We start from the raw sequence: 12709 nt of genomic DNA, 5'->3' as shown, positions 1-12709 counted from the left end.
TTTTTCATATATTTTTACTTCTTCATTGCCTTTTGTATTTTCGGAACCACATTCCATTTAACTAATTTTTGATAAAATTATTAAAATTATCTTACTAATCTTTTTTTTAGAGATTTAAAATTTTAGGTGATTTTATTTTATTTTATTTCTATAAGAGCCTAGACTATGACTCTTTTTCACATTTTCTTTTTTCTTTCTGTACCTTCTTTTTTTTTTGGATTTTTTTTCAATATATGAAATTTATTGTCAAATTGGTTTCTATACAACACCCAGTGCTCATCCCAAAAGGTGCCCTCCTTAATACCCATCACCCACCCTCCTCTCCCTCCCACCCCCCATCAACCCTCAGTTTGTTCTGTTTTTAAGAGTCTCTTATGCTTTGGCTCTCTCCCACTCTAACCTCTTTTTTTTTTTCCTTCCCCTCTCCCATGGGTTTCTGTTAAGTTTCTCAGGATCCACATAAGATCTTTTTCACATTTTCTAGATCTTTGTTTGATTTCCCACTCCTTTTGTATAGCTTCAAGTTCATCTTTTGTTTATTTATTATTTATTTATTTATTTATTTATTTATTTATTTAATTATATGAAATTTATTGTCAAATTAGTTCCCATACAACACCCAGTGCTCATCCCAAAAGATGCCCTCTTCAATGCCCATCACCTACCCTCCCCTCCCTCCCACCCCCCATCAACCCTCAGTTTGTTCTCAGTATCTTTTGTTTCTTTAAGTGTAGTTGGTTTTCAGTCTATGTGATGATTCTAGTATATAATTCTTTGTTAATCTGTTTCTGTTTTTCTTATATCTGCTCATTCAAATAAATGGAGTTTTGTCCTGGTTATATTGGGCTGTGTACCTAAAAAATGTTGAAAATTTTGAAATCTCTGTACCTTTTGGATATACAGGTACTTTCCTCTAAAGAGAAATGAGTTGCTTATGCTAGGCTTCTGAGGGTGAAACCAGTCCATGATTGCCACATCCAAGGACTGAAGTTCCCTGCAAGATACAGACAATTCCAGTGTAATATTTAACTCTGTTAACTTTCTCTATATGTGTTCATATATGTTCTTCCATGCATGCTCATTGATCTTTTTGGTCCTATTTTTCCTAAAATTTTGGCCTGGTAGTTTAGTATCATTGCTGGGGGAAAAAAAAAATCACATATGTCTCATTTTAAATAGTACAATGAGCCAGACCTGTTTATGGTCTCCTTTGTTTAAGAAAGGAGCTACTTTTTTTTTTTATATCAAATTTATTGTCAAATTGGTTTCCATACGACACCCCGTGCTCATCCCAAAAGGTGCCCTCCTCAAAGGAGCTACTTTTAAAGGGACGGTGGATGGGGCGCCTGGGTGGCTCAGTCAGTTAAGCTTCCAACTTTGGCTCAGGTCAGATCTCATGGTCTGTGAGTTCAAGCCCCTCGTTGAGCTTTGTGCTGACAGCTCAGAGCCTGGAGCCTGCTTCACATTCTGTGTCTCCCTCTCTCTCTGACCCTCCCCCGTTCATGCTCTGTCTCTCTCTGTCTCAAAAATAAATAAATGTTAAAAAAAATTTTTTTAAAGGGAAGGTGGAAGTTGAAATAAGAATGTAATTGCAAAATAAATAAACTTATTTTTAAAAGTCATAAGGAAAAGAGGGCGCAGTGGCGCGGGCCTGTAGTCCCAGCTACTCGGGAGGCTGAGGCAGGAGGATCGCTTGAGCACAGAAGTTCTGGGCTGTAGCGCGCTATGCCCAGCGGGTGTCCGCACTAAGTTCGGCATCAATATGGTGACTTCCTGGGAGCGGGGGACCAGCAGGTTGCCTAAGGATGGGTGAACTGGCCCAGGTCGGAAAAGCCACAAAGAAAAGAATTAAATTAGACTACATAAAGACTCAGAAAAAAAGACTTAGGAAAGAGTCATAAAGAAATACAAATATCTAAAAGAGGAAAAAAGTGCAACAGGTATGACAAAAAGCTAAATTTTTTTAATGTTTGTTTTTGAGAGAGAGACAGAGCGTGAGCAGGGGAGGAGCAGAGAGAGAGAGGGAGACACAGAATCCAAAGGAAGCTCTAGGCTCTGAGCTGTCAGCACAGAGCCCAACACAGGGCTCAAACCCACGAACTGTGAGATCATGACATGAGCCAAAGTTGGACGCTTAACCAACGGAGCCACGGAGGCGTCCCAAAAACTATTTTCTTAATATCAAAAAGATCTCACAAATTGGTAACCAAAAGGTAAACTTCTCAAAAGGAAAACCACCAAGGCTAAAATAGGCTTCTCACAGAAAAAAACTACACACACACACACACACACACACACACACACACACACACTCACACACATCGAATTAATAGATGAAAAGATGTTCAACATCACCCATAATTAAGACTATGCAAATTAAAATGAGTTTTTCCACCTACCAGATTGTTAAATTTAGCTAATCAGAAAGTTTAAAAGTTGACAAGAATTCTTTCTTTCTTTCATTCATTTTTCAGAGAGAGAGAGAGTGCATGAGGGAAGGGGCAGAGAGAGAGGGGGACAGGGGATCTGAAGCAGCTCTGTGCTGACAAAAGTGACCCTGATGTGGGTCTTGAACTCAGAAACTGTGAGATCATGACCTGAGCTGAAGTCAGATGTTTAACCAACTGATCCCCTTTGTGTCCCTATTTTGTTTTCTTTCTATGTAACTACTATGTAACTATGTAATCCAGATAGAATGTGTGTGTATGTATGTGTGTGTGTGTGTGTGTGTGTGTGTGTGTTTCATTTTTGTTTTCTTTTCATTGCTGCTGTTTAAAGAAGTGGTTCCTTTCAAGTAGTCAGCTTTTTACTAATGAAGTTAGTTATTCTTTCTTTCTGATCTCCTTTGATTGGACTTAGATCCTTGCATGATGTTCAGCTCTTCCCAGATATACTTGGTATAGTTACTTTAAGAACCATGGGCACCTGGGTGGCTCAGTTGGTTAAACATCTGACTTTGGCTCAGGTCATGATCTTGTGGCTCATGAGTTTGAGCCCCACATTGGGCTCTGTGCTGATAGCTTGAAGCCTGGTGTCGGCTTCACATTCTGTGTCTCCCTCTGTCTCTGCCCCTTCCCTGCTCGTACTCGTTCTCTCTCTTTCTCTCAGCCATAAACATTAAAAAAAAAAAAAAAAGAATCAGAATTCCGGGGAGCCTGGGTGGCTCAGTCAGTTGAGCCTCTGACTTCAGCTCAGGCCATGATCTCATGGTTAAGATTTCGAGCCCTCCTTTGGGCCCTGTGTTCTCAGTACAGAGCCTGCTTTGGATCCTCTGTGTCCGTCTCTGCCACTCTCCAACTTGTGCTTTCCCTCTCTCTCAAAAATAAATAAACATCAAAAAAAAAAAAAAAAAAAAAAGAAGGGTGCTGGGTGGCCAGGTGGCCCTAGGTAGCTGATTCAGTTAAGCACTGGACTCTTGTTTTCAGCTTAGGTCATAATCTCATCGTTCATGAGTTCAAGCCCTACATCAGACTCTGTGCTGACAGTTTGGAGCCGGCTTGGCATTCTCTCTCTCCTTCCCTCTCTCTCTGCCCCTCCCAATCTCTTTCCCTCTCTTGAAATAAATAAATAAACTTAAAAAAAAGCAATTTCTTATTTAAAAAAGGAATCGGATTTCCAATTCATGTTTTGAATAAAAATGAGGCATGTGGTTATAATTCTAGAACTCAAGTACCCTCGTGGTCAGGCTGTAGGATTTAGAAATGTTACAAAGAAGAAAAGGTCTTGTCATACCCACCATAGAAATTCATATTTTATGTGGTTTTTACAGTGACCAAATAAGATAGTCTGATTCTCTATAACTACACCATACATAATATTTAAGTTTTCTGATCATGTCTGATTTCTGGATTGATGGGGGAGAAAAAAGAATAAAATGTCTAGTGCTTGTGCTATCACTTCATCTTGGGGAAAAAATTGCCCAGTAGCATCATTCTAGAATAAATCTCAAAGTGTGTTTATACTTTGTTAATTTCTAGGTGAAAAAATATTTCTATCTCTTTATGGAGCTGCCATAGACATGAATATAAGGCTGGACAGGAATTCCTTGATCATTGAGAAAACCTACATATCTCTGGCCAGTCAGCGAACTGTAACTATTCACAACCGCAGTAACATCATTGCCCATTTCCAGTGGAAGATATTTGCTACCCAGGAAGAGGAAGACAGAGAAAAGTATAGGTTTGTAAGAAAAACACCTATATGCTATAATTTGGGGGACCTCAAAGTTCAGTTATTATGAAAAATCAGTGACTTTTGTGGTAAGTTTTTAACCACCTCAAACAAGGTCAGCTTTTTATAGCTTGGTTCCAGTGTATGATGCTCCTTTTTTCATTTAAAGAAAAGAATTTAAAAACTTGAATTTCACTTAAAGAATTTCATTTAAAGAGCTATGTGGAACACAGTATTGCCCATCCTCAGTTCATCTTAACCTGGCTTTAATTTATTAGTAGCTAAACTCCTGGATTTTAAAGACCAAATATATCAGGGGCACCTGGGTATCTCAGTAGGTTAAGCATCCAGCTCTTGGCTATGGCTCAGGTCAGGATCTCACAGTTATGTGGATTTGATCCCAGACAGTTGGGCTCTGTGCTCACAGCATGGAGCCTTCTTGGAATTCTTTCTCCCTCTCTCTGTCTCTCTCAAAATAAATAAACTTTAAAAGAAAAATGAAGACCGAATATTTCATTTTTTCACTGTTCTTTCAAAACTAACCTACAGGTCTGTATTTTGTCTCATAACCCTAATCAGATTGGTCAGATTTCATAGTTTCTAAAAATAACCTCTTTTGGATTGGGATCAATGTGGAATTTTTTTTCGGTGAAAAAATATTTCCAGAAAACAAAGAATTAGGAAAAAGAAAGGCTTGGATAAAATGACTTTTATATTCTCAGTTTTAGTAGCATTGCTCAATCCCTGCTAACCATATAATTTAATAATGATTCCTTGTTGGTATCTTTAATCTTCTACTTTTTAAAATGATACTTCAGGCAGTGGAGAAAATTAATGAAATGGAAAACCAAACTCTTTTAACTAATCTCATCACTGTTCAATTTTGAGTATTTCTTTTTACCAGGTGTGTCCTTGCCTCTTTTAAAGTCCAATTTCATTTTTATCTCCTTCCACCCTCCCTGAATTAACACTTTTGCTGCTTTCATTGGAATTTATTTCAGCCTTTTTTATTTGCCTCTCCATTTTCATTAAAGATTAGCCCTGGGAAGCTTCAAAGCTTTGTTTAAAACCAAGTTAGTATGTGATAAAAATAAAAGTCTTGGGTCCATGGAAACCAGGCAGAAATCCCCCAGTGTGCTGTCCCTAATTGAATCAGAAGGAGCTGTGACAATGGCAGGACACAGTGGACCAGAAGCTTTATCATTCAGACAATGAGCTTTAATCACTGGATTACCACTGTGCCATCTTTAAAAAGTGAGAAAAGAAAAGGCTTTCCTGCTTAAAAACTTCAGTTTGCCTCATACCGTAGAAATGCCAGTAGTTCAAAAGGCAAGAGAAAATTGCTCATCCACTGCTTCATTTGTCCTGATTCCTTCGTTCACGAGTGTACCAACAATGAGAATGGTCCAAGCATGTTTAAAGATAAAATAGGAGAGCAGGTACAAACACAGAGATGCCAGTAAACCATGTTTCAATATCCTGCTTGTCCTGTGGGCATAATCTTTTTAGGAGGATGGGTACACACTATCAGAAGGAAAGCCAGCTTCAGCTTCAACTATGTGTGTTTGACTATATGTATAAGACATGATTGGTGCCATGCCAATGTCCAAAAAGTGTTTAAGGAAGTTAATTTAAATAGTTAAACTTAAGAAAAAAAATTCAAACCAGTTATTATCAGAGATGCCAGGAATAGAGAATTTCAACTATACATGGATGGACATTTCTTTCTTTTTTCCCCTCTACTTTACCTCCCCTGATACTCATGCCCCTATTTCTTTCATATTATTCTGAGGCTTATTTTTCCTTTTCTCTTGTGTTGTCTTTCTTTTATTATCTCTCTCGGTCTATTATTTCCTATAGTATTTTTTTTGTAACAAAGGAATAATATGGAATAGCATTTCCATAACCATGATTGGAAGCCTCCTTTCATCATCTAAGACTATGCCCCTCCATTAAATAATGAACTTGAAAAGTGGTTTCAAATGACTAAATAAGAATACTTCCATTTTCACTTTGGGAATCATGGCAGCCCAACTCATGTTTCTCCAAACTGGATTGGTTGATCTAAGTGAAGAGTTTATTGAGTATGCTGCTCGTTACCTTCTCCCTCCCCCCTCCCCTCCTAGGGCCAGATGGCTAGGGCAAGAGGTAAAATAGGGGGGAAACAAAGCCATTTATGCCCAATTGCTTATTTGACCAGAGTGTCTTTTCTATTTTATGCCTGTCTTGTGCCTTGATATGTCCCCAAATCTGCCACAACTTTCATTTTTTAATGTATTTTTAAAAATCAAAGTTCATGTTGTTAGTTATGAATTTTTGTCCTGGACGTAACTAGCCATGGAATGCTCATCCTCTTGAAAAGCAAGGCAAACACCATTAGTTTGGTCCTCAACTTGGAACAGAGAGGATCTATTCTAAATGGGCTCATGCATATACTTTGAGAGACTACAGTTTCCTTTTGAAGCTCCCCAAGGACCTAAGATTTAATACGTCAGTGTAGATTTCTAGGTGAGACTCAAGAATCTGCCTGCTGCTCTCTAGTTATAATATGGCTTAAAACTGGTCCTAAGGCATTCATCTTACAGGGGCTGAAAGTGGCTCACTGTTAGGTTGAGAATGCTAATTGCTTTAATCGATACCCTCAAGACTATTCTAGCCATTGCGGTTTCTGTCCTCCAGCATCTTAATGATGTGGCCTGAGTCAAGACTTGGAGATCTCGAATTTCAGCCTTAATCAGGAGTAGGAAACCCTATTCCTTTTTGGCTGTTTATTATTTCCATTCTAAGAAGGATGACTTCCTCTTTACCTACCAAAACATATTGGTACCAACCTCGTGACACGTGTCCATATTTGAGGACCTTGGGCTAATCCTAGGCTCTAGACTCTGACAATGAAGATTTCACTCCCCCTAGGAAGAAGTTCTGGGATTTGTTTTGTTTTTCTTTTTTTTTTTTTTAACCTTCAGAATCAGATATGTGGAACTTTAAAAAGTTTTCCTTTGGGTCTTCATGTTAGTTGATGTTTTTTCTGGGACTTGCAGAGAAATTAATCTCTTCAGAAATGGAGGATTCATTCCTCTCTCCTTGCCTCCTCCTCCTTGTCCTGAGAGATTATAAAACATCCTACAAGATTCTTTTATACTCATTATAATCACAGTTTATTCTATTCAGAGACTTGGCATGGGCTTTTGAGGATTTTTGCTCCCCATTTCTCCATGATGGTCATGGCCATTGTTTTAATAGCATTTGGCTATAATTCTAGATTTGTTCTATACAAGAACTTCAAGAATCCTCGATGGAACCCCCACAAAGTTGTCAGCATGGATTTTTTTCCACACCATTCAGGTGTAGGAAGTGATGTGTTTCTCTAGATAGATCAGTTTTAATTGGACTTTGAACCTGCCCTGTGGCTAGTAATAAATTTAATCTTACTTGTATTTGAGGGGCCCTTCTCTTCTGTAGGGTTGTACAAGAATCTGAAGACTTGAATGGTACTTGGTAAATAGGAAGGGAGATCTCTAGTCTTCAGTTTATAATAGTCATCACAGAGTTGACTGGTGTCCAGGGTCACACGGTACATTTGAAGATGGATGGCTTCATATTTTCCATGCCAAGTGTGTGGATATGGGAGTATTTCTCTCTTGAAGCCCAAGGCTCTTAGTTTTTAATCTCCTCAGCACCCAGTTACTATCGTTTGAGGGTGCTGCAAAGGAGCAGGGTCTGTAGCACCTCAACATGAGGGAACATTACTGGTTCAATGCAACTGTACCTGAGACACAATTCTTCCCCATTCACTATAGTCTATAGGCTGGACTGTATTTGATGCCTGAAGGTGGCTAGCTCTCTGATAAGAGGTTTCCTCACTGTAAAACAGAACCCCCTCTGAATGTAGGAGACCATGAATACCAGCAGGACAAGATGGCCAGAGAGGTATAGAGAATCACTTGTTGGAGTCAGCCCAGCTCAAGGTGTTGCACGTTCCCTTCTTAGACTCTCAGCCATGGCTCCAGTTCTCTAATCAGAGGGCACAGAGGGAGACATACAGTATATCATGACCCCCTTCGCATTATGTGGTTGTTAGTGCTTCACGAATGCCAACAGTGTGGGAGAAGAGCTTTTGGGAATTTTTGTTTTATTCTGTTTTGTTTTCTGTTGTAAGGTTTGAGGTAATCATTCTCATCAGTTCATGCAGAATTTTCATCCTCGATCCATACAAGACATTTCATCCCCACACTGCACCCCCAATAACCCAATAACCTAAAGAAATGTAATGTTTATGATTCCCATTATTTTTTTAACCGGTCCTTCAGTCTCTCACATCAAATTTACCCACATCTGTTGGTAGTGTGGCTAGCACTTTGATGAACATCTTTCTGGCTATGTCGTTGTTTTTATCCATGATTGTTTCTTCAGGGTGTATCCTAAAGGTAGGTATCAAAAATTCCACTCACAGGAGTAAGTGGTTTCCCTTCTTTCTGTGGACTGAGATCTCTTTAATTTGTCTCAGCAGTGTACAAGGTCTGCTGCTCTGGTTACATTGGACGCTGCTTTCAAGCTAGCAATGAAAAGGAAGCCTGTGCATCCTCTGATGCTTTCTTCCTCGGGACCAGAGCACATTGAACCCATTTCTTTGACTTCTTTATGTTCTGTGACCAAAGGACCCTGAATGCTAAAGTTATAAAAAAGAGCTATTTGACATTGCTGAACATAACGGTTTGCATGAAGTCATTTAGAAAATAGTTGGGGCTGGGACAGGGATTTGGTGACTCAGGGTTCTTACTGAGCACTCACTTAACTAAATAAGCTGTCTCTCACCATTGATAATACAGTAAAATTCTGGAAAATAGTCATACATCCTGGGAGGAGATAGAATTCAGTCTTCTAAGTGCAGGTGAAGTAACAGATACTAGGAGTACTGTGAGCACAGCTCTGGTGAGGGTAGTGAGGAGAGGGTTGGGAAAGGCTGCTTTTCTGACTTACCACAATGGATGTTAAGAGCTAGAAGGAGAGAAAAGAGGAGCTCACTTTAGGTGTGGTTTGAGAATTTTAAAAGCTTTACAGCTTGGTAATTGCCTATGGTTGACCCAGGGAGAAAACTGGTATTTATTGAGTACCTGCTGTGTCCTAGGAACTGCACCAGGTCCTTATTCATGTTGAATCGTCAGCACATCTTTATGATGGAGGAGCTTCTATTATTTCTGTTTTTTAGGTGAAGGCACTGAGGCTTCAATAACCCCCAAAGTCATAGAGCTAGTAAATGGTAGTAGAATCAGTAACCAAGACTGGTCCTTGCTGGTTCCAGATTCTTTTCTCTAGGGGACTAACAGCTGAGAAAGAATCAGAGCTAAGCGGGGGCTCCTGGGTGGCTCAGGTCATGACTTCATGGTTTTGTTAGTTCAAGCCCCGTGTCAGGCTCTGCACTGGCATCATGGAGTCTACTTGGGATTCTCTCTCTTCTTCCCCCCAACTCACGCTGTTTCTGTCTCTGTCAAAATAAATAACTAAACTTAAAAAAAAATCTAAGCAAGTTTAAAAAGAAACAAAATTGTTTTTCAAGTGTAAGAGGTAGGGTAAATGTTAAATATTTAAAAAACAGCCTGGGAGGGGTGCATGAGTGGTGCAGTTGGTTAAGCGTCGGACTTTTGATCTTGGCTGAGATCATGATCTCACAGTTTGTGAGTTCAAGCCCTGCATCGGGCTCTGTGCTAATGGTGCGAGGCCTGCTTGGGATTCTGTCTCTCCCTCTCTCTGCCTCTCCCACTCTTGTGCTCTGTCTCTCTCAAAATAAATAAATAAACTAAAAAAAAAAAAAAAGAAGCCTGAGAAACATAATTACCTGAAAGAAAATATTTGTCTAAATATACATAAGGGCTCAGGAGTAAGTAAATGGGCAAGAGTGGAACAGGAAACCTGGGAGGGCTTGTCAAATGAAGTGACTAACCGATGAGCAAACTGATGCTCTTACGAGGTTAAAGTCCAAAGTCACCCATCTGGTATGTTACAGACTTAGGGCAAGGAGGGACTACCTCAGGGTGATGGGCAAGACCATTTCCAACAGGACGGACTGGAGAGGAGGCCTTTACAATGTTCTTCATGGGAGTATCAGAATGAATCTCATGTTTCCTCTATTTTTTTTAGGGTCTGTGATGATCTGAGCAAAGAGGAAAAGAATGAGACTGATGAGTTTCTTGAAGAGTGCGTTATTGATCCTTCACTCCGAGAACGTCTTTCCATTTTGTCCCACACCTTTGAGAATCAGAGGAAGCTGGTTCAGGAAGACAGCACACTCTTCTTGAGTAACATTTTCACTATTGAGCCACTGGTGAGCACATAAATAAAATCTGACTGTACAGGAGACATAAATGGGGGTACAGAGTTTATTTTGATAAAAGTACTCACTCTAGAATTGATATAGTGAGTTCTGAGACCATGAAGATTTCAGTTGAAAGCTTCATGTCATTATGAGACAATGAATAAAGGCTGACAGTAAGAATGCTCACGGGTCACATTTATAGGTCATACTTTCTATGCACCAATCACTGTGTTAAACATCTCATATGTGTTACTCGGTTTATCTCTTTTGTATATATATTATCTTATTACAATCTTATAATCAGTTCTGCATTCTACAGATGAGGAAATTAAGACTTAGAAAAATTCGACAGCTTGCTCAAAGCCAAATAGTGTTTGTATTTAGAAATTTATCCCTGATCAGCATAACTCTGGGTTTCTCAACATTTGGGGCTAGATAGTTCTTTGTCCTGTACATTGTAGGATGTTTCATAGCATCCCTGACATTCACCCACCAGATGCTAATTGTGACAGCCCAAACTGTCTCCAGCCATTGTCAAATGTCTTCCTGGTAGGCAAAATCATTTGGGTTGAGAACTGCTTTGTCCTTAATTCACTCGATAAATACTTAACTAACTGTATGTTCTGTCCTAGGCACTGTGTGTGTATAAGGCATGAATGAGCAAAACAGACATAGTCCTCAATCTCACTGGTGAGGGCTGGGCCAGACTTAGAATGGGGTCAGTCATTTTCCACAGACCCAACTCCTAATCACATTCTCTACTGCTTCAAAATGAAAGTAGCTCAAATCTTCTGTATTCACTATGTACTAGGCACTGTGCATGACTTTACACTTAGCAAGCAGGGTGATGTGAGGATAAAGACAGCAATAGACATTGAGAAAGCCCAAAGCTAATTGGAGCTGCTGGATTATTACTACTCCAACCAACTGGAAAGAAGACATGGGCACATGGACACATTAGAATACAAAATCACTTACGGGAAATGCCACTGACTTGTGGAGACCTGTTTTCCTTATATCTGTGCTTCCAAATTATTATTAAAGGATAGAAGATAGAAAAGGGATTCCACAGCTAAATAAGTTTCAGTAACAGGGCATTCAAAATTGTTTGGAAGATTTCTTTGCTGTAAGATTTCTAAGTCTTTTTTTTTTAACGTTTATTTATTTTTGAGACAGAGATAGAGCATGAACTGGGGAGGGGCAGAGAGAGAGGGAGACACAGAATCGAAGGCAGGCTCCAGGCTCTGAGCCATCAGCCCAGAGCCCGATGCGGGGCTCGAACTCATGACCGCGAGATCGACCTGAACTGAAGTCGGACGCTTAGCCGACTGAGCCACCCAGGCGCTCCTCTAAGTCTTTAATATGATAATTTGCACTGTAACTCTCCAAGAGAGAGTCTTCTCCTTGGAGACATGCTTTGGGACTGTTGTTTTGCAGGACCTGCTGCATGAATCTCTGATGAAGACAGTCAGTACACTAGTTCAGAGGTTGAAGCCAAATTAGAGAAGGTTTCATGGGAGCAGAGCCTTGAACGGGGTCTTACAGGACAGGACTTTTGAAAAACAAAATGGGGGATGTGTATGGTTTGGATAATTCAAGTCTCCATGAATGGATTAGTTTGCTTAAAGTGAAGAGTTCATGTGGGATAATAAGGTTGGTGATATGGCTTGAGGCTAAACCTTCTCTCACCTCAGAAGACTGGGCTCATCTGAGCAAAGGGATCTTCAGATATGATGTGCTAGACCAGCAAGAGGGTAAAACAAGATGAACATAAAGTCTTAGAAGAACAGGACTGGTCCCTATGATGATAGGTCAAGCCTGAAGATATTAAAGAGATCAGGAAGGCATTATAAGTTCAAGTAAGCATGGGCTGAGCTGAGCTGAGCAGAGGCAGGGAAGAGCAATCAGTCATGGTAATCTTAGACATACCAGTAAGGTCCAGAGTACAGACAGTTCAAGATTCTTCCCAGCTTATACTGGAGATCCAGGCTGATGACTGCTCTCCTGTTGTCATAGCTTTTTGGGAATGAATGGCTCTGGGATGGCAAGCATTGGTGGTCAGGAGGAGGTGGGAGGTCCACAGGTGAGTTTTATACATTTTCAATTCAGAAAGTAGAAAGAGTAGGGGTACCTCAGATTTCCTTCTCTTCACATGCTCTTCTATAACCTGAAGCTTCTTAGGGAGATTGTGGAGATACATGTGTGTTAAAATATGACATTTAATGA

At 39.9% G+C, this 12709-nt stretch overlaps 1 protein-coding gene across 7 annotated transcripts in view; it reads left to right on the top strand.

Moving 5' to 3' along the window:
- The window catches only part of HYDIN (HYDIN axonemal central pair apparatus protein), a 442685-nt gene that overhangs the window by 162395 nt on the left and 267581 nt on the right, over positions 1-12709 (top strand). For all 7 annotated transcript variants that reach the window (XM_086688949.1, XM_086688948.1, XM_086688951.1 and 4 more), the window contains 2 exons: positions 3978-4179; positions 10309-10492. In XM_086688949.1, coding sequence (XP_086545075.1) covers positions 3978-4179; positions 10309-10492 — 386 coding nt within the window. The remainder of the gene's footprint in view (positions 1-3977; positions 4180-10308; positions 10493-12709) is intronic.

This window comes from Puma concolor, chromosome E2, assembly GCF_028749965.1.
Source record: "Puma concolor isolate L17-30 chromosome E2, mPumCon1.1.hap2, whole genome shotgun sequence".
In the NCBI taxonomy this organism is placed as follows: Eukaryota; Metazoa; Chordata; class Mammalia; order Carnivora; family Felidae; genus Puma; species Puma concolor.
The sequence above is the reverse complement of the archived record's forward strand: the minus strand, read 5'-3'. Positions and strand labels throughout refer to the sequence as shown.